Source organism: Diceros bicornis, chromosome 2, assembly GCF_020826845.1.
Source record: "Diceros bicornis minor isolate mBicDic1 chromosome 2, mDicBic1.mat.cur, whole genome shotgun sequence".
Taxonomy (NCBI): Eukaryota; Metazoa; Chordata; class Mammalia; order Perissodactyla; family Rhinocerotidae; genus Diceros; species Diceros bicornis.
The window spans coordinates 67,677,331-67,701,961 of NC_080741.1; the positions used below are offsets into that span (position 1 = coordinate 67,677,331).

The window sequence follows — 24,631 nt, forward strand, 5'->3', positions numbered from 1 at the left end:
GTAATGTTAAGCTAAGTTAAAATATAGACATAATACATTATATGTTTATACAATTTATGTGTTAATAAATAATTATTTAAAATGATATATTCTATGAAAAAAACTCGGAAGAACTACCCTAATATGCCAGAGCTTCCCTCTGAGGCAAAGCATGGGGGAATTTTCACCTTCAACTTTTCAGGAGGGTTCCAACATCTTTGCATAAAGGTACTCACTTTAAGAATAAAATTTACCTAAATCAGTTTATAAGGGTGGGTTGGAGAAATTATTCTTTCTTTGTGATCATCAGTATTAATATTTTAGTGTCAGATAAGAAATTAAGTGGAAATGGAAAAAAATTAAAAAACATTTTTTTCTGGGAAGAAATATATATTTACATAGAAGAAAAGTATAAAGAAAAAAAGCACAAAAGTTAAAGAATAACTTAGAAACCCATAATCTCATCACCTAAAGATAAATGGTGATACTATTTTGGACTATTTTCTTCCAGAGTCAGAAATAGACAGACAGACAGATAGATAGATAGATAGATAGATAGATACATAGATAGATGTGTGTGTGTGTCTGGATGGCTGGATACAGAAAAATAATCATGTTCAAAATATATACATATATCCTTCTTGGAGTGGGACAAGAATGATATTTAGAGTCAGAAAGAAAGTTTAAATCCTTAACTTTCCACTTATTAACTATGAGACCTTGCACACTTCTGTGTCTTCATTTGTAAACTGAGGATAATAATATTCACCTTGTAAAACTGTTTGACAATTAAATGAAATCCACAGTGGTTCGCAAAATATAGTCCCTGATCAGCTAGCTACCTTAGCATCCTTTGGGAACTTGTTACAAAGGCAAATTTTCAGGCCCCACTCCTAATCTTCTGCAAAGTGCTGGATGATTCTGTGCAAGATAAAGCTTAAGAACCAATGAAATGGAGTACATAAAGCCTGATGAGTACTCACTACATGTAGCTGCTGTTAATAAATTATGATATTTAATCTTCTTTTTGTCCTTTATTATCTCCCAATTAGGTTCATTTCAGTGGCATTCATTGAGCTGAAAATCAGTGCCAGGCAGTAAATGGGGGATAGAGTTCACAGTCCACAGTCCATAGCAAGAGACACCAGCCTCTTTCCCTGGGTCACACGTCTCAACATCAACCCAGAACCTCTTTTTCTTGCCCAGACTACTCCACAGATGGAAACCACTGAGGTTAAACCCTTGCTTTTCAAAACAGGCTCATGTGGCCTAAGCCCCCAGCAATGCTACCTTCAGGAGAACTTTTGATTATTGGCAGTGAGCATCTCAGCCACCTCAGAGGGTAAAAACCAACAGGCAACTTGGAGATCACCTAGTCCAAACCTACCCATTTCACAGGGAGGAAACTGAGGCCCAGGGATAGGCTTCGGCTGGCCACAAAGAGGTCTGCAAAGGCATCTCGCCCTTCATCTGCGTGCCTTGGGACTAACACCCTGACTCACTGTGGTGGTATGTTGGTAGATGACACCAGGCACTCCCACTGGCTCAGACTGACCCATTAGAAATAGCCACCTGCCCTTGCCAGTAATGAAAGTTAACAGAGACATGCAAGAGAAACCTGCAACAGGTTTATTTAATTTCAAATGGAATATATCATAAACTATTAGACTATCCACTATGGTTTATATACAAACAGATAAATATTCAGGGTAGACCTATTTAGAAGCACAGGTCTGGATATAAGAGCCTCAGGAAGGCCTCTGCATTGAATCTCCCCCTACCTGTCCCCCATGAACAGTGACAAAGAGCTACTATTAATAGTATTTCACATGGCGCCTGAAATAAAGTAAGGATTCCATATGTGTTCATTTTTATTTAAAATGATTTTGTGACAAAGGTAGAAATGTGTAGTGAAAAAAAAAGGCTCCCATAATCTAACCAGAGAGAGATGCATGGTTAATATTTTGGGAGAGAGGGAGAAGAGGATCATGCTATATACAGCTATATCTGGCTTTTTTCATTTCTTTATTTTTAAAGCTCTTTGGAGTTTAAACAAATAAGTAAAAATACACTGAACAAATGTTTACTGGATATCAGTTGCCTATGATCAATGAGTAATCATATTGTTAGTAACACGCACTTGACAACTTACCGTCATGCCGTACTGAGCAACTGGAAGATAAAAGTCACAGCTCCTAATGCTCACTAATCTCTCCAACAGGTGTGGGGTCCTAGTGGGGCTCCTACGCTGGTCTTGCTGGTCTTGCCCAACATCATTTACTCAGCTTGCCCACAGTGCTGCTTCTTGAAATTCTTAAGCCCCAGGGAATTCTTCTACACCCCCTGACTTCCTGTAATTGAGCACCGAGGCTTGGCACATCTCTATTCAGCACTCCTCTCACTGTCTTATATTTAAGTAGTATTTCCACTGCATTGCAAGATCCTTGACGGCAGGCCAAGGCTGCATTCTTCTCACCTTTTTTATCTCCCACAATGCTTTCATAGAGCCTTGAAAAGACTCAAAATATCTGTTGGTGTCATTCTGAAACTTTTCAACCTTTTTTTCCCTATCAAGTCTATCCAGATACAACCACAAAAATAACATTGCAAGAAGATAGAGAAAAGTCAGTGCATGTTCATTATAAAAGCATAGAAAACAAATCAGGTTAAAGCACTATGAGTGCCATATAGATGAATCATGGCCTGTCCTATTATTAATAACAATAACAATAGTATCTAACTGTGAACAATTACTATATACTAAGCACTTCCCATCCACTCTTTTATTTATCTTCACCTATGTGGCAAATGTTCTTATTATACCCACTTTACACATGAAAAAACTGAGGCTTGAGGAGATTAAGTAATTTCCCCACAGTTCCCTGCCAGAAATCAAGGAGCTAGGACTCTAATTTTGCTTCCTTTGAGTTTGAACCTTCCCATTTTTCCAGAATCAAGAAAATGTGAGAGCTTAGGAACATTTTCACATTTTAAACTTTATTCAAAAAGCATCATCTAGGCTATATCTTAGCACTGATTCAATTCAATCACCAAACTTTCCTGAATACCAGTGGTATGAGTAATTCCTTAGAGTCAAAGTTCCTGAACTGCCTTCTGAATCATCAAGAAAACCAAATTATATATTCTAGACTTAGCATTAGGTATATTTTATTGCTTTCCAAATTTTGAAAATTGGTGTAAGGAGAGTAAATCCAGTTTTTTAAAAACAGCACCACTTGCAGGGTTAGAGACTCTGTTATCTTAGACACTAGCATCTTAGGATTCTACCTACCACACTATGCAAGGAATCAAAATACTTTTTTCTCTTGCATTTGAGATACAAGGAGGTTTACTGTACCAACCAGCCCGTTAACTGAAAAAAGATGATCCTTTGGAACCCTTAGAAGAGAATTTACAACGAATACATCTCTTGGCAGTTCTTTGGGCTGGGATACAAAACTAGCACATTACCTGTTAAAATACTGTGCTGCCTTAGTGAAAGTTGTCCCCAAGTATTAGGATAAAACTAAGAAGGCTCTTTAGGAGTAGAATCCATGTTTCTGCCCAAAAGATACTGGAGGCAGAACGATCAGTTCACTGCAGACCATCGTTTGCTTTCAAATGTAAACAACATCCCAGCCCAGGGCTGAAGTAACTAGAGTGCCCACTTTATCAGAATCCCACAGTAGTTCAATAATTTTACCCTGGGGAGAATAGAGATGGAGAACAGGAAGAGAAGTGAAAGAACAAACCAGCCCTTCCATTCGTTCTACCCGTCCTTCCTTCCTATTTTGCCAATGTCATTTCACTCGTAGTGACTCATGGTGAAGCAGAGAAAACATGAGAATTGCTTTCAGATGTGCAGAGATTAACTACTTAGTTTTCAAAACCAGCTCATCCTCCAGTAACACTATAGTTGCCTTCCATTCCATTTCACTTAGACTAGCGTTTGAACGGCTGCAAAAAAATTTCCCTGAAGTCCAGAACACATTCCTAGGTTAAACGCTCAAAAGGGGTGTTTTAAAGGAGGCTGTTTGTATTCGGACTGCCAGAGAAGGCGTTGCCACCTCGCTTCAGACAGAGGATTTCCGCTGGTTTCTTTCTGTCATTTCATTTGTTTGCACTCTGCCCCTTGGTCTGTCGCGGCGCCCCCGTTTTCCTGAAACCAACCACTTAGAGCCAATCAAGAAGTAAAGAAGAGAAAAAACGCCCGCCCGCTCCCAATTTCCTTTGCTCCGCTGCCTGCCAACCGCAGAGCGGACAGAGCTCGAGCTGCTGTCATCTCTAACCCAGCTCAGCTGATCGGTTGCTGCCGCCGCCGCCGCCAGATTCCAGAAGCGAAGAACAAGAAGCTGCGAGACGAGCCATGGACGTGAGTATCGCCCCTCTCCGCGCCTGGGACGATTTCTTCCCGGGCTCTGACCGCTTCGCTCGGCCGGACTTCAGGGACATTTCCAAATGGAACAACCGCGTGGTGAGCAACCTGCTCTATTATCAGACCAACTACCTGGTGGTGGCTGCCATGATGATTTCCATTGTAGGGTAAGTGGGATCCCCCCGCCCCGGGGTACTAATCGCGGGCAGCCTGGAGGGGGCTCCCGGTGCAAGATCCCGGGATGCGGAAACGCTCTCCACGCCAGGCGCCTGTCCTGGCAACCACAAGCGGTCAAGCCAGTGGAAACTTGTTCTCAGGGCGAGGCCAGCAATCTGGGGGTACCCTTTTCCTTTTCTCGCCCCCGCCTGAGACATGAGGGGGTCCCTAGGGATGGGGAAATTTTGCCAACCTCGGGCAGGAAAAATTGACACTTTTTTTTTTCTGTGCTCTGCTTGGGCTCTTGCTGGGGGAGATTATTTACAGTGCTCCAGTTTTTCAAAATAAGAAGAAAGAGGAAAGTGGTGTAACCTTATCCTAGGGTTGGCTGGGGCGGGCGCCGCCCTGGGAGGCTTGGGGCAGCAGGGTGTGGATCGGGACTCTACCTTTTGGGGGTGTTAGTGTAAAAAGGGCATCTAAGAGGTGAGGCGCTTTGTCGGTTTTTCCGCCTAGTGCCAGCCACACTGTACAGGAAAGCTGAGCTTGGGAGCAAGAGGGTGAGTGTTCCCAGGTGGCACATCTCCCATTGTGGGGTGAAGGTTGCTCTGACTCCAGGAACAGGGTCCTCTTGCTTTTTCTTCCAGAAGTTGTCAGGCGTGGTCACTTTATCTTCACTTCCTAGTCTGTGGTTTCAGTGTATTAAAGGCCTTTTCAATACATTGTCTTAAAATAAGAAGTGCCCCGTGTCATAATGATTTCCCACACACACACATGCACCTGCTCTGCTGGAAACCACCTTTTCTTGTAGTTCACCCTTTAAGAAATGCTTCTCTCACTTTTGCAGGATGGGGTGGTGATATTCTAGATCCTTCTGAACCTTTGCATCTGTTAAGAAACAGCCACCCTCAGACTTTATAAAGGAACTCACTTGCCATTGAGAGCAAATATAGAGGAGAAGAGCAAGCTGTTCTGGGAGAAAGAGAGCAAGCTGGTCTGGGAGAAAGAGGAGAAATCTAAACTTGGAAGGTGTGGGAAAGGGCAAATAGGGTGATTTCTTAGGTTGGTTTGGCTGTCCTTTCGCTTATTTATTGAGTCACTTCTCTGTGCCAAGCTCAGAGCACACCGAGATCAATCAGACGTGAACTCTGGCCCAAGGGCACATGGCAGTTGATGAGAAGCTATAGGACCAAATAGCACAGAGGAGAGAGAGCGCGAATTCACAGTTTCTAAGTGTGGTTCAGAGTAGTGGCCCCCACGCAGAAGTGAACGCTCATTTGTGGGATTCAGTAGACGGTCACACAGATTGTCATTAGGTCTTGCTTAAGGAATTACAAACTCTGAGAATGGCTTGGTGTGTGGAGGGCACGGGCTGTGAGCCGACTCTGAATTAGGGTGGCAGCCGAGTTAAAATTAGTTGGGGTAGGACAGGCCTGGGGCCTGAGGCAGCTGCCTTCCGAGCTGTCCGCTAGCTTTATACTTGAAGCTCATTTCCAGAACGCTAAAAAATTTCTTTAAAACAAAGTAAATAGTAAATAGGATTGCATCTGTTGTTTTCTTTTTCTTCTCTCTCTTTGTAAAGAAGTGATCAAGGCTTCTTTTCTGGTGATCTAGTTATTGGGTTTTTTTTTTTTTGAGGTAACCACAAAATCTTAGATATGAGGCAAGGTTTGACACAGACCAATCAAATGTACAGAAAAAAATCCTGCTTTTCAAAGAGGTGTACCGCCCAGACTGCACACAAGCTGGGGCAGTCTTGCCTGCCTTGATAAAATCCATTTTTCATTGTGAAGGTCAGGAGCCAGTCCCTTGACTAAATATAGCTCCTTCATTATGTTGTCTTAGCCCATTGACTCAGGCAGTTTGGGGAGGTTGGTTTTTCCCATTCCCCTTCTCAAAAATGAGACGTTTGTTGGCAGTGAAATTTTTGAAGGTAAAAGTGAAAAATAGCCATGTTTATTTTTTATTATTCTTATATTTAAAAACTTACAAAAGATACAGGCCAGCAGTAACTTATTTTGAAAACGGTGTTGTAAAATGTGAGATTTCCTTGGTACTCCAATAAAAATTTGGTGTATGACCTTCAACTGTTTTCTGTGCATCTACAAACACAGTCTGTAGTTTTTTCCACAAATTGCTCTTTTCTTTCTTTATATTCTAATAATAATAAAAGGAAACATGTATTGAGTGCCCTGTGTGCCAGGTACTTTGCTAAGTAATTTACCTGCATTACCTCATACAACCCAATGAGATGAGGCATTATTATTATTATTATTATTATTATTATTATTATTATTAAACCTAAGGAGGTTAAATGACTTGCTCGAAGTCACAGACCCAGGGTTGTGCTCTTGACTACTATGCCATCTTCTTATGAGTTATGAAGTTTGGAATTATAGTCTTTTAAAGGTAGAAGAAACCAGATATCTTCAGGGTCAGGGAACTTAGTTGATTCTGCAACATTTCTCATTCTACAGAGAACTTTCCTCTGTTATTGATGTCAGTAGATGAGTGTGTGAGAGCAGTGCTGTTTATCTGGATCCTCTACGGCATCTGATAGTTTCTCATGATATCTCGGTAGAGTGTGTGTGAAAATGTGGCCTGGGTGTTTACTGGGGAAAGGACTGTGTTCAAAGGGTGTTCTTCAATGGTTCAGTCCCTTGCTGGTGAGGAAGGGCCTCCAGGGCATTGTTGGAGGGCTCTAGTCTCAACTCTTAATGCTCTTGTGTTGAAAACTGGCTTGGGTGAGGATAGATAGCCTGCTCTTCAAGATTGCAGGAAGGGAGAAGGAAGACCAAACGGATATAATCTAGCTCCAAAAACACCAGAAAGGGCTGCCTGTACCAAGATGGAGATTAAAGAGCGATTAGGATAGAGATAAATCTGTGTATGAGGTCTTGATCAGGCAGGGCCTGGTAATCCACTGTTAGAAGTTTGGTCTTCATTCTAAAAGCATGGTTTACCAGGCACATGATTTCCACTTGGTAAGTCTACTATGCCTCTTAGATTAACTCTGAGTAAGTCTTTTAGCTAGTAGCCCTTGGTGAAGACAGTTGTCGTACCTTCTGACTCTTCAAACAGTATAAGGTAGCAGTTAAGGGTTTAGGCACCAGAGTCAGGTTAAGTAAATTTTGAATCCCAGCTACCAGTCACTAGCCATGTGACCTTGGGCAAGTCACTTGAACCACCCCATACCTCAGCTGCCTCATCTGTAGAATGAGACTAATTATAGTACCTGCCTCATAGAGCTTCTGTGAGGATTATCTGTGTTAACATAAGCAAGTCTCCTAGAACAGTGTCTCGCTCCTAGTTTTTGCTCCACAAATGTTACTTATTGTTTTTATCGTTGTTGGTGTTATCATAGAGATTACTCAGAAACATACACAGCCTCTTTATCCAGTGGCTCCATCCACCCAAATTCCAATCCCCAGTTTACTTACCTACTCCTCCTCCTACCAGACTCAGTTTTGGTACCACCTCTTTGAGGAAACTTCTCCCTTTGTCCCTCACTCCCTTGTGTTAATATGCCTGTGCCTGTATCTTTCTTAGTACTTACTCCATGGGCTTTTAAGTTGTCTGTTCACTTGTCTCCACTCCTAGAGGCCAGAGACTGTGGATTTTGTGATTATTTTTTCTTTTTCTTGTGGTTATCATTATTTCTATTCTCTGTATCCCTAAGTCCTACTACATAGTAGATGTTTAGTTTGTGATTGCAAGAAGTAAATAAATGAACCTCCACGTGATTACAGGGGCAACTTTTAACCTACTGAATGGAACAAATTATTTTGAAGCACGTAGCAACATGCCAGCACATAACAACAACACGCTCCTAAAGTGATTCCAACTGGGTCATTGCTGACGGCACTTGCTACATATTGGTTAGGCTTACTGTAGTGTAAAAATTCAATTTAAAAAAGTTTATATTTCAAACTCTTCACTAATATTGCCCTTGTAGAATTTTGTTGAAATTCTCTCTTGCAAGGTTTCTCATATAAGCTTAGCGCTGTTGACATTTTGGTATAATTCTTTGTTGTAAGGGGGCTGTCCTGTGTATTGTAGGATGTTTAGTACCATCCCTGCTCTCTACTTGCTGAATGCCAGTAGCACCCTCCTCTTCAGTTGTGACAGTCAGAATGTCTCTAGACATTGCCAAGTGTCCCCTAGGGATCCAAATCACCTCTGATTCAGAACCACTGCTCTACTACCAAGAAAATCATGATGATTCCTCAACATCATCTTCACTAAATGCAAGATGCTTTATAACAAGTTACAAAAACAGAGTTCTTGCAATTGCATAGCAAAGCAGTTTAACTTTAGCTCCTGGCTCTTAACTTTTCAAACATAAGAATGGAGTGGATTTGAAGCTTTACACAGCTTTGATCATTATCCTTAATTTATTAAATTTGTTATGCTATCATTCTTTTATTATTCTGCCTGGAAGACTCTACTGGTTCCACAGACTCAGTCTTTTTATTTTTTGACAGAATTCTGGCATTTGCTTTTTTTTCTTTTTCTTTTTCTTTTTTTTTTGTGAGGAAGATCAGCCCTGAGCTAACATCCATGCCAATCCTCCTCTTTTTGCTGAGGAAGACTGGCCCTGAGCTAACATCTATTGCCAATCCTCCTCCTTTTTTTCCCTTTTTCTCCCCAAAGCCCCAGTAGATAGTTGTATGTCATAGTTGCACATCCTTCTAGTTGCTGTATGTGGGACGCAGCCTCAACATGGCTGGACAAGCGGTGTGTCGGTGCATGCCCGGAGTCCGAACCCGGGCTGCCAGTAGCCAGTAGCGGAGCACGCGCGCTTAACCACTAAGCCGCGGGGCTGGCCCTGGCATTTGCTTTTGATTAGCTTTCTGCTCAAAAGTTCACTTGCTCTGGAGTTCCACAGCTACAGAGTGGGAATTAAGTGACTTAATTAATATAAAACACATTAAGGCCTAGCAAATAATAACACTCAAACGTTAGCTGCTGTTATTATATTAAATCCTAGGTTACAGGCATATTTAAAATTCTCACAACTTGTGTATTCTCTTAGGCAGGAGTATTAGATGATGGATACACTTTAGTGGTTTTGTCGTAATTGCAACTTGTGTTTGTTATAAAACTTTGCTTCCCTTGCAGACTTGAGTTTCCTTTTGAGATTCAGGCATCACTTCAGACGAGATTGAAAGATTTAAAAGGAATAGCATGAATAACAAGTTGGCGAATGTGTGTTTTGCTGAAAATGGCTGTGTCCTTTAAATCAAGAAAAGAAAGATGTCTAGTATTAAAGAGGACATGACTTACCGTCTCCATCTTTGACATAAGACATCCAGCACTGGATATTCTTTTTTATATCACATATAGCAGTGGAAGTCTCTGCTTCTATTTTCAAAGTGAAAAGCAAAAGCAACACCTAATTGCACTTGCAATTTAAGTGCTAAGCATGTGATACATTCTAGTTGTGGACAGGAATTTCTATGTGCTTAATAGAATGCCAAAAGATTTGAGCTGGAGAAATCTATCCAAAGTGTGGGCCACGGAACAGCAGCATCTTTCACCCTAGGAGCTTGTTAGAAATGCAGAATCTCAGGCCCCATCCCAGACCTCTTGGGTCAGAATCTGCATTCTAGCAAGACTCCTAGATGACTCACAGGCACGTAAAAATTTAAGAAGCACTGATCTGGCCTGGTTCAAAAGAAACACTAAAAAAATTTAAATAAAGTTACCTATATGCCCAGGTGTTACCTTCAGAGATTCTAAATATATAGTTCTTGGCTAGGTCCAGGCACCTGTATGTTTTTTCTTAACCCCCCTGTGATTCTGATTTACATCCCCAAGTTGCAGTTGAGAAGTGCTGATTCCATCAAAGCCGCCAACTTTCACAAACGTAAAAGCTTGAGGTAACATGGCTAATTAGAACCAAAGCTGCTGATAGTAGCTTGTTTTATTGATATGAAGTGAAATACCTTTTCCATTAAGCCATTGCAAATGTTCTAAAGTTCCTAATTAAACAAATTCAACTGTTTGAATGCTGACTCTCACAGCATTTGTGTTATTATGCTTGACTTATTCTCACAAATTCCTCCCTGCCATGAGAACTCATATTTTCTGCCTTGGCCTCAGAAGCACCAACCACACACAGAATTTGCGAAGATATAAATGCCTCTGCTGTGTCTCCAGCCAGAAAGGCTCATTTATTCTCAACTGCATATGTTTGTGCCCCTGCTTTAAGACAGCACAATGTGGCTGCTGAATGAATGAGCTCATATTTTCTGAGCTAATGTACGGCAGCACCGCAGCACGGTGCAGCCTGGGGAAGTGTTACCAGAAGGTGGACACTAGGGTTGCCACTTTGTGCTTTCAGTTACTTGAGATGGTAAGGAGTTTCTGGAAGGCTGGTAATTCTATTTGAAAAGAGCATTACTGTAATCTTTTTAAAATGAGTGAGGTCCCATGGTATATTCTAGACCTGTGGCTACCAGCATCTGATATTAAGAAGTGGTCAGATTGTACCTTTTAATGCTGCAAGGATGAAAAATCAAGTTTTCAGGTGGTAGAGGAAAAAAACAAATAAGAGAGCCTTGGGATGATCTGGATAGGAATGTATTAAAACATTTGCAGATGGAATTTATTGCAGTCTATTTATGCTAAAACCTAGTGGAAATATTTTTGAGATTAAGCAGCTTCAACACCAATTCTACAACATTAATCTTGTTTGTGTTCTTTCGTTCACTCCGCAAAGAGTCTGAAGCACTTACCAACTTCTCAGCCACTGTGCTAGGAGATACACTAGAGAGTAAGACAGCTGCCTTCATCAAGTTTGGAATCTAGACGGGTAGCAAGACGACACTGAACACATAATCATTATGTATAGCAAGTGTACAGAAACATACACCTACATAAACATTGTTTTCAACCTGGCTTACCTGATCTCCCTGAACATTATGATTCCAAATTCCAAAAATCTCAGGTGTTGAAAATGGAAGAGGCATTGAGTTTGTGGACAAGGGAAAGGGTTATTAAATTTCATGCATCCTCACCTACAGCTCAGATGCCTTCTACTCGGTCGAACAAATATTCACCGAGCACCTGCTATGTGCCGGATCTGTCTTGGTCCTGAGGATATAGGCAGGAAGACAGTTCCACCCAGCCTTCCCAAATCCTCCCGGAATTAGTCTCTTCCTGCCCTCTCATCCCCCTTTATTTGCACTCGAGGCAGATCACGTGGCCTGCTGGCATATGTCTTCCCCTGGTGGGTTATGTGTTTCTTCTGAGTACAGAACTTTAAGAGGTGTATCAACACTCAATAAAATTTTAATCTCAAAATTTTTCATCTAATAAGGATTGTCTTTCATTAAATCATCTTCTGACACTATTTATGTAACCATGTTCTTGAGTGCTCTTCCCCACACACTTTTTTTTTGTTAAATGTTCCCTGCCACTGTCAGCCTGGGGTTGGTAGTGTCTGTCCCCTTTCCATACATAGGATTTGCAATGATTCTGGGTCAGTGTGCAAATAAATGAACATATTTTGGATTCCTGGCCACTGTCTTTTTTTTTCATTTTATACCCTTTTGCACGCTTTGAATTTTGTGTGTGTGTGTGTGTGAGGAAGATTAGCCCTGAGCTAACATCTGTTGCCAGTCCTCCTGTTTTTGCCGAGGAAGATTGGCCCTGGGCTAACATCCGTGGCCATCTTCCCCTACTTTAAATGGGACGCTGCCACAGCATCGCTTGACGCCTGGTGAGTTAGCATGCACCCGAGATCTGAACCTGCGAACCCTGGGCCGCCCAAGCGGAACATGTGCACTTAACCGCTGCGCCACCGGGCCGGCCCCTCCTGGCCACTTTCTTAGAGTACAAAAGCTCTCAGTCAAATTATTAGGGGCAGGGTCCTCAGTATAGGAAATCTAGTTCTAAAAGATGAACTTGACCCAACTATTGGAAATTTCTTATTTTCCTTTTGGACAAATGTATTCTACTGATTATCACTCAGCTTTAGAATACTTCCCCATAACATTCTCCTCTGTCTCTTTTAATGAGCTTGGCTTCTTGTTTCAGGAAACACTTTCATGCCTGTGATCTTAAACAAAACCTGCAGGGTGCCTCTCCATTCTGCAAGCATTTATTATAAATTGGTAGGATTTCCTGGCCTTCTCTGCCGTGGAGCATTTGCTAATGGAGAGACCTGGAAGGCAGAAAGGCCATCTGAAGTGGAAAACAGGGGCTTGGTTCTCACTTCTACTAATCTACGTCATTTCCCATCAGTGCAGCTTCTCCTGGTCTCAGAGGAACAAAAAGGAATGCAGAAATTTGGTGTTAGCGGGAGGTAAACAGAGAAGAAACTGCTGGTAGGAAAGGAGTTTATGTGTCACCAGGCTTATTAGCATTTTGCCCAGCCCGTCTTCTCTCCGAAGCTCTGTAAGAACTTGCCATTTGACAGCAATTTTATTTGCTCTACTAAAAGCGTTCAGAAAGAACAGTTTGTAAACAAACATCTTTCCACTTTAGTTCTGAAACATTACTTGTCGTGAGAGTAACCGTGGGTTCCTAATTGTTGAAGGCAATGATGAATAGACAGGAGGGTTTGGGATTTTTTGTGTGTTTTTTGCTGAGAAAGATTCACCCTCAGCTAACATCCATGCCAATTTTCCTCTATTTTGTATGTGGGTCACCACCTCAGCCTGGACGCCGAGTGCTGTAGGTCTGTGCCCGGGAACCGAGCCTGGGCCGCCAAAGCGGAGTGTGCTGAACTTAACCACCAGGCCACAGGGCCGGCCCCCAGGAGAGTTTGTTATACCATTCTCTCTGCCTTTGTGTATGTTAGAAATTTGCCATGATAAAAAGTTTAAGAAGGATTTGTTGCAGTCTAATCAGAGCCTCATACACTGACTGATATTTGAAGCTCCATCACTGTGGAAAGCATGAAATATATGGCTTCTAACCCAGGTCCAACCCATCATTTATTAAAAATAAAACAAGCAATTAGTTGATAAATGCAAAAGAAAACATGGAGTTTCATAAGATATGTCTTCCTATGAATACTTTTTTTTTTTAATTTATTTTATTTTATTTATTTTTTTCCCCCAAAGCCCCAGTAGATAGTTGTATGTCATAGCTGCACATCCTTCTAGTTGCTGTATGTGGGATGCGGCCTCAGCATGGCTGGAGAAGCCGTGCGTTGGTGTGCGCCCGGGATCCAAACCCGGGCCGCCAGCAGCGGAGCGCACGCACTTAACCACTAAGCCACGGAGCCGCCCCACTATGAATACTTTTAACACACCAATGGCTGCCGAGTCAGTGGATCATTTGGATGTGAGGGTTCAGTTTGTTGGTGCCAAGTACAGACGGTGCAGTCAATATTCAGTACACAGCAAATATGCCCTCAATACTGTGGGCCTTTCTCATTCAATTGGTTAGGAAAATCTCAAGGTGAGGCTACCATGACCTCTCTGTGACAAAAGAGACAGGCTCCCGTCCCACCTTAACTGCTCGTGATCATTAGGCCCAAGAGACACTGATCACATTTACTCAAAACTGACTTGTCCATTTATATTTATACTTTACAGTGAGAAATAGTTCTTGCCAGGACGGAAGGTGTGTTGGGAAACCAAAATGACCGCAGAAGACTCTTAGGGTTATCTGAGAAATCAAAGAGCAAGAGGGGCCTACAGAGACAGGTGGGCAGGAGCGTGAATCTCCCTGTAGCCCACTCAGTCTCCCTTCTGGCTCCCTGCACACAACAGCAACAAAACATACAAAGGTTCCTCCTTCCAGCAAGCTCAAGTGCCCTTTCACCTTGAGCATCATATCACAATAATCATCTCTTACATTTGCATTGGAGTTTAGATATCTTTCCTACTTTTGGTTTTTTATTTGTTCTTTTCATCACAACTTTGTGAAGGCACAAAGACAAGGACTATTTCTCCAGTAATATTTAGTGTACAACGAGAATAACAGTGATCTGTCCAAGATCAATCTCACGTCACTTAACTCGTGGCCGTAGAAAGTTGCTGGGCTTACTTAAGTAACATGAAAATGTACTGGATGCTTACTTAGCTTTTTTCTTTCTTTCAACAAATATTTATTCAATACCTACTGTATGCCAGGCACTGTGCTCGGTGTTGGGGGGAGAAACGTCATGGTCTCTGTCCTCATGGACCTTAATCTCTAGTAGGAGACAGAGACATTCAGCCAATACTCATTCAAATAAATGTAGAACTGCCCCTGTGATAAGTGCTATCAAGAAGAGGCATGTGGGGGCCGGCCCCGTAGTTTAGCGGTTAAGTGCGTGTGCTCCGCTGCTGGCGGCCCGGGTTCAGATCCCGGGCGCACACCGATGCACCGCTTCTCCGGGCATGCTGAGGCCGCGTCCCACGTACAGCAACTAGAAGGATGTGCAGCTATGACATACAACTATCTACTGGGGCTTTGGGGGAAAAAAAAGAGGGAGGAGGATTGGCAATAGATGTTAGCTCAGAGCCGGTCTTCCTCAGCAAAAAAAGAGGAGGATTAGCATGGATGTTAGCTCAGGGCTGATCTTCCTCACAAAAAAAAAAAAGAAGAAGAAGAAGAAGAGGCATGTGGTGCTATGACCTGGTCAGAGAGATTGAGGAAAAGCTGATTAAGCTGAGATTTGACAGAGGTAGGAGTGAATCAGGCAGAGAGAACAGCTTGTGCACATACCTGTGACGACCAGAGGCAGGATGAGTTCTAGAGAGAGAAGCCCCAGCGGATGGAGTGCAGAATCAGGAGGAGGTGGTATGAGAAAGCTGGCAGGCAGGGATGTTGCTAGCCCTTAGGGCTCCCTCATACTAATTATTAGTATATATTATTAAAAGCGCGCCTTACTCTTGGCAGATGCAGCTTAAGCCAAATCACAGGCTTGGCAAGTGAAGTGTAGCCTGGATTTCAGGGCCCACTCACCCCCTCAGCCAGGCCTTGTCCGAGGTACAAACTACACAATTGTATGTAGCGGCCCAGGCTGCAGAGGCAAGAAAATGGATGGGTGGATTTGCATTTGCAGTGATCTCTCTGGCTGTTGAAGGACTGTGGAAAAACATCGCCAAGTTAGAGAAGTCCGCGATGAGTAAATTGTTCCCCACTTTCTTGGTGAGTCAGGCTTCCTCAGGAACCAAACTACAAAAATAGCTTTTTGGGCTAGAAAATTGGAACTCAGTGCAAAGCTGCTTCTGCTGCTCAGAAATATTTCACTGCCTCTTTGGGTCTTGTTGGCATTGCAGCATGACAGGAGTTACAAATGTGCACTTGAGTTGATCTGAGGATCTCTCTTTTGGTGAACTTTTATCACCAAACTCTGCGATTGGTGGTCTTGGGACAAACTTATTAACTGTCTGTTCCTTAGCTTGTTTATATGTAGAATGAAGTGAGTTTTCAAAATCTCCCCTAGCTCTACAATTCTGTGATTGGCCAAGATTTTTTTTTCCCTTCAGCAGCTTGTGCTGAATCTATAGATATAGCTAGCTGAATCATGTTGCCAAGTTTAAGACATGTGTCCAAACCCGCTAATGGCCACTTTCCTTCAGAAAGAAATGAGAATGCTGAAGAATTTCCCAGGATGATCCTTAGTTGCTTGCTCCACCTGGAAGGACGGGGTTACTTAGAATGGTTGGAGGAAGGAAATTCCTGAAGCCGGTGAACAACGCAGAATGGGTTATATTGTGAATTGCTGTCACAGTTACATCGATGGCACCCTTTTGTCTCCCCCTGGATCCCTTTGAATACATGTCATCATTTCTCTGGGCCTCAGTTTACTCACCTGTGTAATGAGATTGAACTGATACATTTTGAAGACTCTGCTACAGGATTCTGTGATGAGATTCTAAACCTTTTTACAAGTGTCAATGATTCCACTAGAATTTTTAACTATCACATTTATTTCTTTATTTGAATGGGATATGTATGTATGTATGTATATATTTTTATCTCACAATAGAAAAACATACTTAGTGTTTTTGATTTGTAAAATTGCGTCCTACTTCCGCCAAAGGCAGAAAATCAGGCAGAAAATCACGTTCTCTCTCTCTCTCTCTCCCTCCCTCTCCCTCTCTCTCTCTCTCTCTCTCCCTCCCTCCCCCAGTCCTCCCTCCCTCTCCCCCTCTTTCCCTCATTTCTCTCTCCCCTTCTCCCTCCCTCTCCTCCTCCCTTCCTTCTATCTTCCTGCCTCCCCTCCTCATCTCTCATTCACGCCCTATCACCCATCTGAACCCAAAGGCAATTGTCCGCTTGAAAGCTGGGGTGGCATATGTATGAAAGTTGTGTCCTAAAGGTTCTTGGGCCTTATTGTGACTTGCGTGACTAAGAGCCCAGCTGTTGAGTATAAGCTTTACTCATCTCAGATAAGAACTGTTCCCAAATTCCTGCACTCACTGGAAAATGAAATTAATCTCTGGAGGGTAGTGTGTGTTTTTTATTTTGCTCCAAGTACAGGTTAGGTGCCAGGGCATTGGAATGGTGTGTCTTTTACCATTTCTTGGAATGGAATTGCCCGTAAGTAGAATAAGGAAGAAAATCATTTCTGCTCGAGTAACTGTTCATTTTTTCCAGCTTGGAAACTTGGTTACTTTCTAATTATGGATTGTGGCTGGGCGTGTTGTCAGCTAAAACCAGTTCTATAAGACTCTTTGCTCTGTTCTCTTTCCTTGAACATGAGCAACAGGAACAGGTGAAAAGCAAGTTTGGAATTGCTTATCAGGCCTGGATTTTTCATTGTTCTCTGTCCTTGGCTTTATTTAGACAGTCAACCTAGATGTCTACTTTACTTGTCCAGAGGAAAATAGAAAAAGCTTGGCGTGCATTTTATTGTACCTCACTTCATGATTTTATTATTTTAATAGGTATTCGAGAAAGAACTGGGTAGGTGACTTTTGACACTTGGCTGCCAACCCGCCATCTCCCATTTGCAGCTATGCAAAGAAGTTTCTTTAAACTTGAACCCTCCACTCTACTTCTTTGAGTTAATGTTGATCTTTGCTTTTCTTTATAGCTCAGAAATATTTGGGTGGGTTCTAGGTCAAAGTCAAGGTTATGTAAAATGGTTTGTTTCTTTCAGGCACCTTTCCCTGTTTTCATTTGTTCATTTTTAAACATTAATTTTTTCTTATTCAACTAATACATGGCTATTGAAAAAAATATGAAAATAAGCAAATGGGAATAAACTACCCAGGATCCTACTACCCGGTATAACTACTGTAGTCTTTTAGTATAATTTCTGTCAGATTCTTTTTGGTGCTTGGAATGAGATTTACTAATCTGTGAGAGTTTCCAGGCCTCTCCACTCAGTCTCCCTGCCCCTACCTGCTAAAGATGATTTTGGTTTTGCCCTGTCCAATTCATCTGTTCCCCAGGCCTATACGGAAATTTTTATCTTGTCCAGACCAATTCCGGGGTTAAATCAGAAAACAGAGTATAACCCAGATAAAATTTTTAAAAAGAAAAGAAAAAAAAGTACAGAGAGACTAAGTAGATGCAGATGTGAAGAACTGAGGGAGAAGGAGGACAGACAGAATGGCACATGTGCTGGGTGTTGGGAAAGCTTGAGGGATGGGGTGGTGCACATTGGCTGCAGAAGGATCTGGGGAATGGGCCAGGAACCAAGGTTTGGCCAGGAAAAGGAACAGTTCACTGGTTCAATTCAATTAATAAATTGAAATTGCATTAATGTTATTGGAGAGATGATGGAAAAAAAGGTGGACTGTTGTAGTTGGGCTTTGCAAGCCTGGGTTGTGGGGCTGGGGAACTGTTGCTTTTATGTTTTCTTTTTTTATGTGTTCATTTTATTTCTGATTGCAAAACAATATACAAAATATAAAAATTTCTACTTCTGAGCTATATAATATATATGATAAATCCTCCTAACAGAGAGAATGTATTAGAATTGCTTTTACCCACTCAATATATTATTAATGTCTTCCCATATTATTAAGTATACTTCAACTTTTTAAAAATAGTGTAAGTACCCCCATGTAGTAAATTGTTGGCCGTATAGGTTATTTCTAAAAGTTTTTAATCGTAAATACCACTCATGTGAATACTGTTACAAGTCAATCTTTGCATTTTTATTTCCTTGGACTTTATTCTGAGGAGGGGTTTTATTGCCTTGAAGAGTATAAGTATTCACAAGAGTTTTGAATGAAATAATAAACTTATTATTATAGGGTTTAATTTTAAATTATGTGCTGCTACTCTTACCACTCACTACTCTTACCCCTTAATTCCATGCATTTTAATGGAAATTTTTAACTTTTTCAAAGCAGTCTATATCCTTGATTTCACCCATTAAGGTATGTAATAACTTTCATTCCTTTTTGAAACTGTTTAAAGTAGCTTTCATGTTTCAGGAGGCAGAATCAGAGCTAAAATTTAAGAGATTTTTTAAAAAAGAATCTTAGTTACCCTAAATATGAATCCCAGTATGAGTATGAATCCGTCGTCTGTTTTCAGAGAAAGTAAGCTCTTGGCATCACTTTCCATTATCCTGTCTTCCCTTGTCCCTCATTTCTAAAGCAGTCATGTTGATATTCAGAGCATGATGAAAACACACTGACCCCCTTTGTCGTTCCCCAAGACCACAAATGTCTTGTTAAGGGTTTAGTAGACACAGTAGGTTGGGGTTGGGGTTGGGGGTTACAATGCCTGGTCATTCTCACTTATGAAATATTTGTCTAAATTTCCTCTTCATGATGTGTTCCTCTGTTATCAATAGTAGTGTAACCTTTGGCTCATGTAACAATGAATCTGGAGGCTCTGTGCTTGGGAATCTCAGCTGATGACCCATCTCCTAATGATACTCTGGGCCCTTTTAAAGAATTATAATGGACTGTCTATGCCTAGAGTCATAAACTCAAATGCCTCCATGGGCCAGGCAGGTTATGTAAGGACCAATGCAGACCAGCTATTAGAAAAACAGTGATCAATGGCAGCTGACTGGGGGCCTCTGTGTCAGAGATGCAGTAGATAGTGTTGGGGACTGGGGCTGAATGGAGAGCATTTGTTCTATCTGAATGAGAAGGCGCTTCAGCCAGTTGTTGACATGTGGGAAAGTGGGCCTAGTGTTAGATTTTCTTGTTTCCAGAAGAAACATGAAATCCAAAGTTTTATGGATTGTTTTTAACACATTGGGATTCAAGTAAAAGCTTTTTAAAACATTGTACAGGCCAAACAAAAATGTGACTGTAGACTGAATCTGGCCCATGGAGGCTGCTGTGTGACCTCTACTCTGCATTCACCTGTCATGGCAGTTTCTATTAGGATTTAAATAAGTCCTTAGAGCTCAGAAAATACCATCTAATGTGTACCAGAGCCCAGGATGTATGAAAGCTAAACACAGCCCCTCCAAACAAGGGGGTCTCTTTTAAATTTTAAAAGTCTTGTAAAATTGTGGGCCTCTAATGAGATGGACTGACAAGTTTGGTGGGAGTCAAACTGCCTGGGTGTGAATTTTAGCTCCACCATTTTCTCACCTCTGCACCTAAGTTTCTTCATTTGAGAAATGAATTAATAGTATCTACCTCATCAGGTTATGAGGATTAAATGAGACAATTTAGATCTAATGCTTAGTAAGTACTCACCACTTGTTTTTACTCCTCCTCCCCTTCCTCATCTTCCTCTTCCTGCTACTACGACTGTTGACCTACCTTTCCTCTTTTTTTCGTATTCCAGGTTCCTGAGCCCCTTCAACATGATCCTTGGAGGAATTGTGGTGGTGCTGGTGTTCACAGGGTTTGTGTGGGCAGCCCACAATAAAGACATCCTCCGCCGGATGAAGAAGCAGTACCCCACGACATTTGTCATGGTGGTCATGGTGGCTAGCTATTTCCTCATATCCATGTTTGGGGGAGTCATGGTCTTTGTGTTTGGCATCACTTTTCCTTTGTTGCGTAAGTGAACCTGAGTCTTCCTTTTCTTATATCATAAAAAATGTAGGCATGATTGTTCCACGGGAATTATATAACCTGTTTCTTATGTGTGTTGTCATATCTGCAAAATTATCAGAATTTTCTGAAACAGCAGATCAAGGCCTAATAGTCCATTAATTCCACAAATATGTATTGGGCACCTGCTCTGTGCCAGATAGTCTTCTGAGGACACAACAGTTAACAAGAGAAATACAAATCCCAAGTCATATGGCAAGAAGGTTCCATAGCCCTGTGCTGGACTCCCGATTTGTCTGATATTAGAGTCTATTCTCAATCTTTAAGTGTCATTCATAGTGTCCTGACACAGGAATGAATGTATTTCATTTGGAAGTAAACTATTTACTCTCTGCTTACTCAGAAAATCATAATTAGTGTCAAAAGTTTTCTAAGTTTTCAAAAGAAATAATTGGCCCAGAATATAAGACACCAAGTACTCCAATTCTGGTGAAGAGAACTAGATACTTTTTAAATTTTAAATGCATCGTTTACTGAGATCCCAAATGTTTGAAGCCTGAAATAAAGAACAGAAAAAATTCCAGTCTCATCATCAGAAATCTGACTCAAATTCTAGTGTATTATGTGACAGGAACATCCCTTTCACTTTTAATAGCATTTCATGTGTGCATTTATTCCATTAAATAAAATCAGTTGTTTGTTTGGGGTTTTGTTAGTTTAAGCCCAGAATATTTGTGGATGAATCCCACACCTTATTAGACAAAATGTCTGAATCAGGAAATTCAGACTTTTTGAAATATTCTTCTGGTTTTCCTTATGTGCTAGAGGCTTAGTATTTCAATGCTTCTGCTTAAACACACAGCTTGTTAACTTGAGTACCTTTCCACGTCAGAGCCTGAGACAGGCCAGCGTAATGAAATGTGTCATAGGTAGAGAGTCAGGGATCCTCATTTCTATTCGTAGACCTGCTGGAAACCAGCCACGTGATTTGAACCAGTTTTCCTATATGGGCTGTAGTTCACTCATCTATAAAATAAGAAAATTAGACAAGATCAATCCCAAACTTTGATGATTGTGAGAATCATCCAGGATGCTTATTAAAAAATACAAATTTCCCAGCCACATCCCTTGCAGATCTTGATTCTGTGGGTCAACAGTAGTGCCCAAAGAACCTGTATTTTTAGAAAGTTCCTCAAATGTTTCTAATGGTCAGTCTAGGTTGGGAGCCTCCAGATGGAATGCACATCAGTGTTTCTCAAAATGAGGGTCCAAGATCACCTATGTAGGAATCATCCAGAGTGATTGTTGAAATTTTACATTCTGGAGTCCTACTTTAGTCTTAACAGTCTGAGTTTTGGGTGGTGGAGACCCGGAATTTGCCTATTTAACAGGTTCTCTGGGTGATTTGTATGTACACGGGAGTTTGAATATTGCTGGTATAGGTCATCTGAGGTGCCTGTTTAAAATACAGATTCCCAGGTCCATCCCTTTAAGGTTCTGGTTCAGGAGGTCCAGGAGGGGGGCCTGGGAATCTGTTCCTTAACGAACAAACTTGGGTAATTCTTAATGATGGAGCAAATTTGGGGAATACTAGGATATATCAGGTAAAACTTTTATTTTTTATTTGTAAATCTATATCCAACACTTTGGAAAACTGCCTCTTAGGAAGCACCTGCTAATTGGACTTCACCCTTATGTTTCCCATAGGGAACAAAATACAGGTAATCCCTGAAATGGGCATGGGTTCCTTTCTGGAAAACTTGGTGTAAGTCGATTTTTATGTAGGTTGGAACTATGTTGATTTTTCAGGGCATTTAAGTAGCTGAAAGGTAATGATATCAATGTGGGAAGAAAAAAATGTGGCTGCCAGATTATGGTCCTTCCTGCTGAATACAACATTTTCCTTCATATATGGAGAAAACTTTATGTATGACTTGACAAAGAGCTTTATATAAAGTCCAAGGATCCATTTGAGGGCTTGGATCACTTAGAGAACCAGATTGGACTATTGCTAGCTGAGGCAGTTTACTGAAAGTGTGAAGAGAGGGAGTGTAATGTTGTTACGGGGAAAGATAACTGATGCTTTGGTGCTAACCATGTTTCACTTCTCCGTAGTGATGTTTATCCATGCATCGCTGAGACTTCGGAATCTCAAGAATAAGCTGGAGAATAAAATGGAGGGAATAGGTTTGAAGAGGACGCCAATGGGCATTGTCCTGGATGCCCTAGAACAGCAGGAAGAAAGCTTCAACAAACTCACTGACTATATCAGTAAAGTGAAGGAATAAATAGAGCTGACCTGGTGATAGGGTTGCAGCAGAAATCGAGTTGAAGTTGCAGTTTGCCTTTGTCCAGACCCACTTCCCATTTGTATTTTTGAAATAGGAGGTGCACGTACCATCCAACTATCTATGGCGGCATGCACGTATAGGCCAAACTGTTAACATCTCTGATGTTACAGGGAGAAGGCCTCAGAAACTGAAAGAAACCACCCTCCTATTATGTCTGAAGTTTCAAGTGTGTTTATGAAAACTGATAGGAAATGGATCACACTTATTTCTTTAGGAGAATAAAAGAAAATAAAAGAATTATGGCTTGTACAGCAACAATACTGTTATCTTATAGGAAAAAATGTAATTATAAAGTATCAAGGCAATATGAGTAAATGAAAAGACTGTTAGTAAGTAGATGATGTCACATATTAGCCTGTTTTAATCCCCCCAGCATCCTCCTCCAAAAATATTCCCTAGGATTATAATATGGGGGGTATAAATTAGTTTGGCTTTTATTGTTGTTCTTTTAAAATCAAAGATGATCTCTATCACTTTGCCGCCTGTTTGATGTGCAGTGGAAACTGGATAAACCAGTTGTTTATATTTTGTTTACAAATATAAAGATAGCTGTTTAGGAGAATATTTTGTCAATTTTTTGTAAATTCTTGCAATGCTAGTAGTGTGTTTTTACTAGTAGGTATTTGTTGCAAACTAAATGTCATCTTCTTTAAGGAGGTTACAGCTATGTAACCTGTATTATTTTTGGCAGTCTTGTTAAAAAACAAAAAACCAAAATAAAACAAAACTTGAGTTCTGTCTATATTGTACATTTTTTGTTGTTGTAATGAGAAAAATGTGTCCAAGGTAATGTTTCCCAGGTGTTTTTCATTGTTTAGTTTTTGACTGGAACATTTAGAAAGAAGTAAATGAATGTGTGTTCTATTAATTCCTTAGGGGCACAAAGAGGACAATGATGGCTCGTCTTTTGAAATCTAAACAGCATCTTTAGATGACCAAGTAAAAAGACTTTTAAAATAGGAATGAAAATGGGAGTGATCACTGGCTTGTGCAGTTCATAAAAATTTTAGATAGCAATTGTTACAACCACATGTTTTTATAGACATTAGAATTAAGATGGATAGCATGAGTTTATATATTCTATTACTTTCTTCCTTCTATTTCCCATGTATTTAGAAATAGGTTATACAACATGTTTTGCTTGCCATTTGAGTGATTTCATAGATGAATAGAAAACGTGTAGGTTTCCCTAACCTTGAATTACAGAGACAATTGGAGCAGTACTCACTGAAGAGACTCTCTGTAGGTCCTAGAATAAGAAGCAACAGCATATGCTGCTCCTGATTTTTCTTGCATTTGAATTTCTCAGCCAGCCTGCAGCCTTTATCTCTAGCACAGTGATATCACCGTGACTTCACAGACATGGTCTAGAATTTGTACCCTTACCCAAATATGAAGAATAAAATTTATCAAAGGTTTTTTTTTGTGAGACTTTATTTAATGCACATCTGGGTTAACTATCTGAGGAACTTGATGACAGCCCTGTAAATGATAAGGATGTACTATACAGCAAACACTCAGCTTGTGTTTCAGATACTGTTTAATAAAATTTTAATACTTTATTCATCTCCAGCCAGAATAAAATTGAATTCCAATGGGGTCCTTTTTTAAATCTGACATGGGTTTATACACATTTTAGCCTCTTCCATTTTCTACATGGTGAATTTTGCAGACTAAATGCAATAAATTTGGAGAAAGTGACAACGTGAATAAAAAATATACTCATTATAATACTCATGGTTGGTGGTCAGTTCTGGAAGGATAATAGAAAAATGTAGCATGTTAATGCTATAAATTATTACATTTTAAAAACCAGTTAGAATCTTCAACTAAGAGATTTTTAAGGTGGGAGTGGGTGGATAGAAAAAGCATAATGTGAACTACTTCACCTGTCTCTC

The 24,631-nt window shown here is 40.8% G+C and overlaps 1 protein-coding gene across 1 annotated transcript; it reads left to right on the forward strand.

Annotated features, from left to right (window-relative positions):
- The first annotated feature begins 4,095 nt into the window (after nucleotides 1-4,095).
- ARL6IP5 (ADP ribosylation factor like GTPase 6 interacting protein 5) lies at nucleotides 4,096-24,151 on the forward strand. Its single transcript, XM_058562810.1, has 3 exons — nucleotides 4,096-4,521; nucleotides 20,171-20,388; nucleotides 22,498-24,151. The coding sequence occupies exons 1-3, from the start codon at nucleotides 4,346-4,348 to the stop codon at nucleotides 22,668-22,670; spliced, it is 567 nt and encodes a 188-aa protein (XP_058418793.1). The 5' UTR covers nucleotides 4,096-4,345; the 3' UTR covers nucleotides 22,671-24,151.
- Nucleotides 24,152-24,631: the final 480 nt, after the last annotated feature.

What these genes read in the sequence shown, in the direction of transcription:
- ARL6IP5 (XM_058562810.1), top strand. Translation starts at nt 4,346, where the DNA reads ATGGACGTGAGTATCGCCCCTCTCCGCGCCTGGGACGATTTCTTCCCG. An exon ending in ATGATGATTTCCATTGTAGG is followed by an intron (nt 4,522 to 20,170) that starts GTAAGTGGGATC and finishes TTCGTATTCCAG; the next exon opens with GTTCCTGAGCCCCTTCAACA. An exon ending in CATCACTTTTCCTTTGTTGC is followed by an intron (nt 20,389 to 22,497) that starts GTAAGTGAACCT and finishes ACTTCTCCGTAG; the next exon opens with TGATGTTTATCCATGCATCG.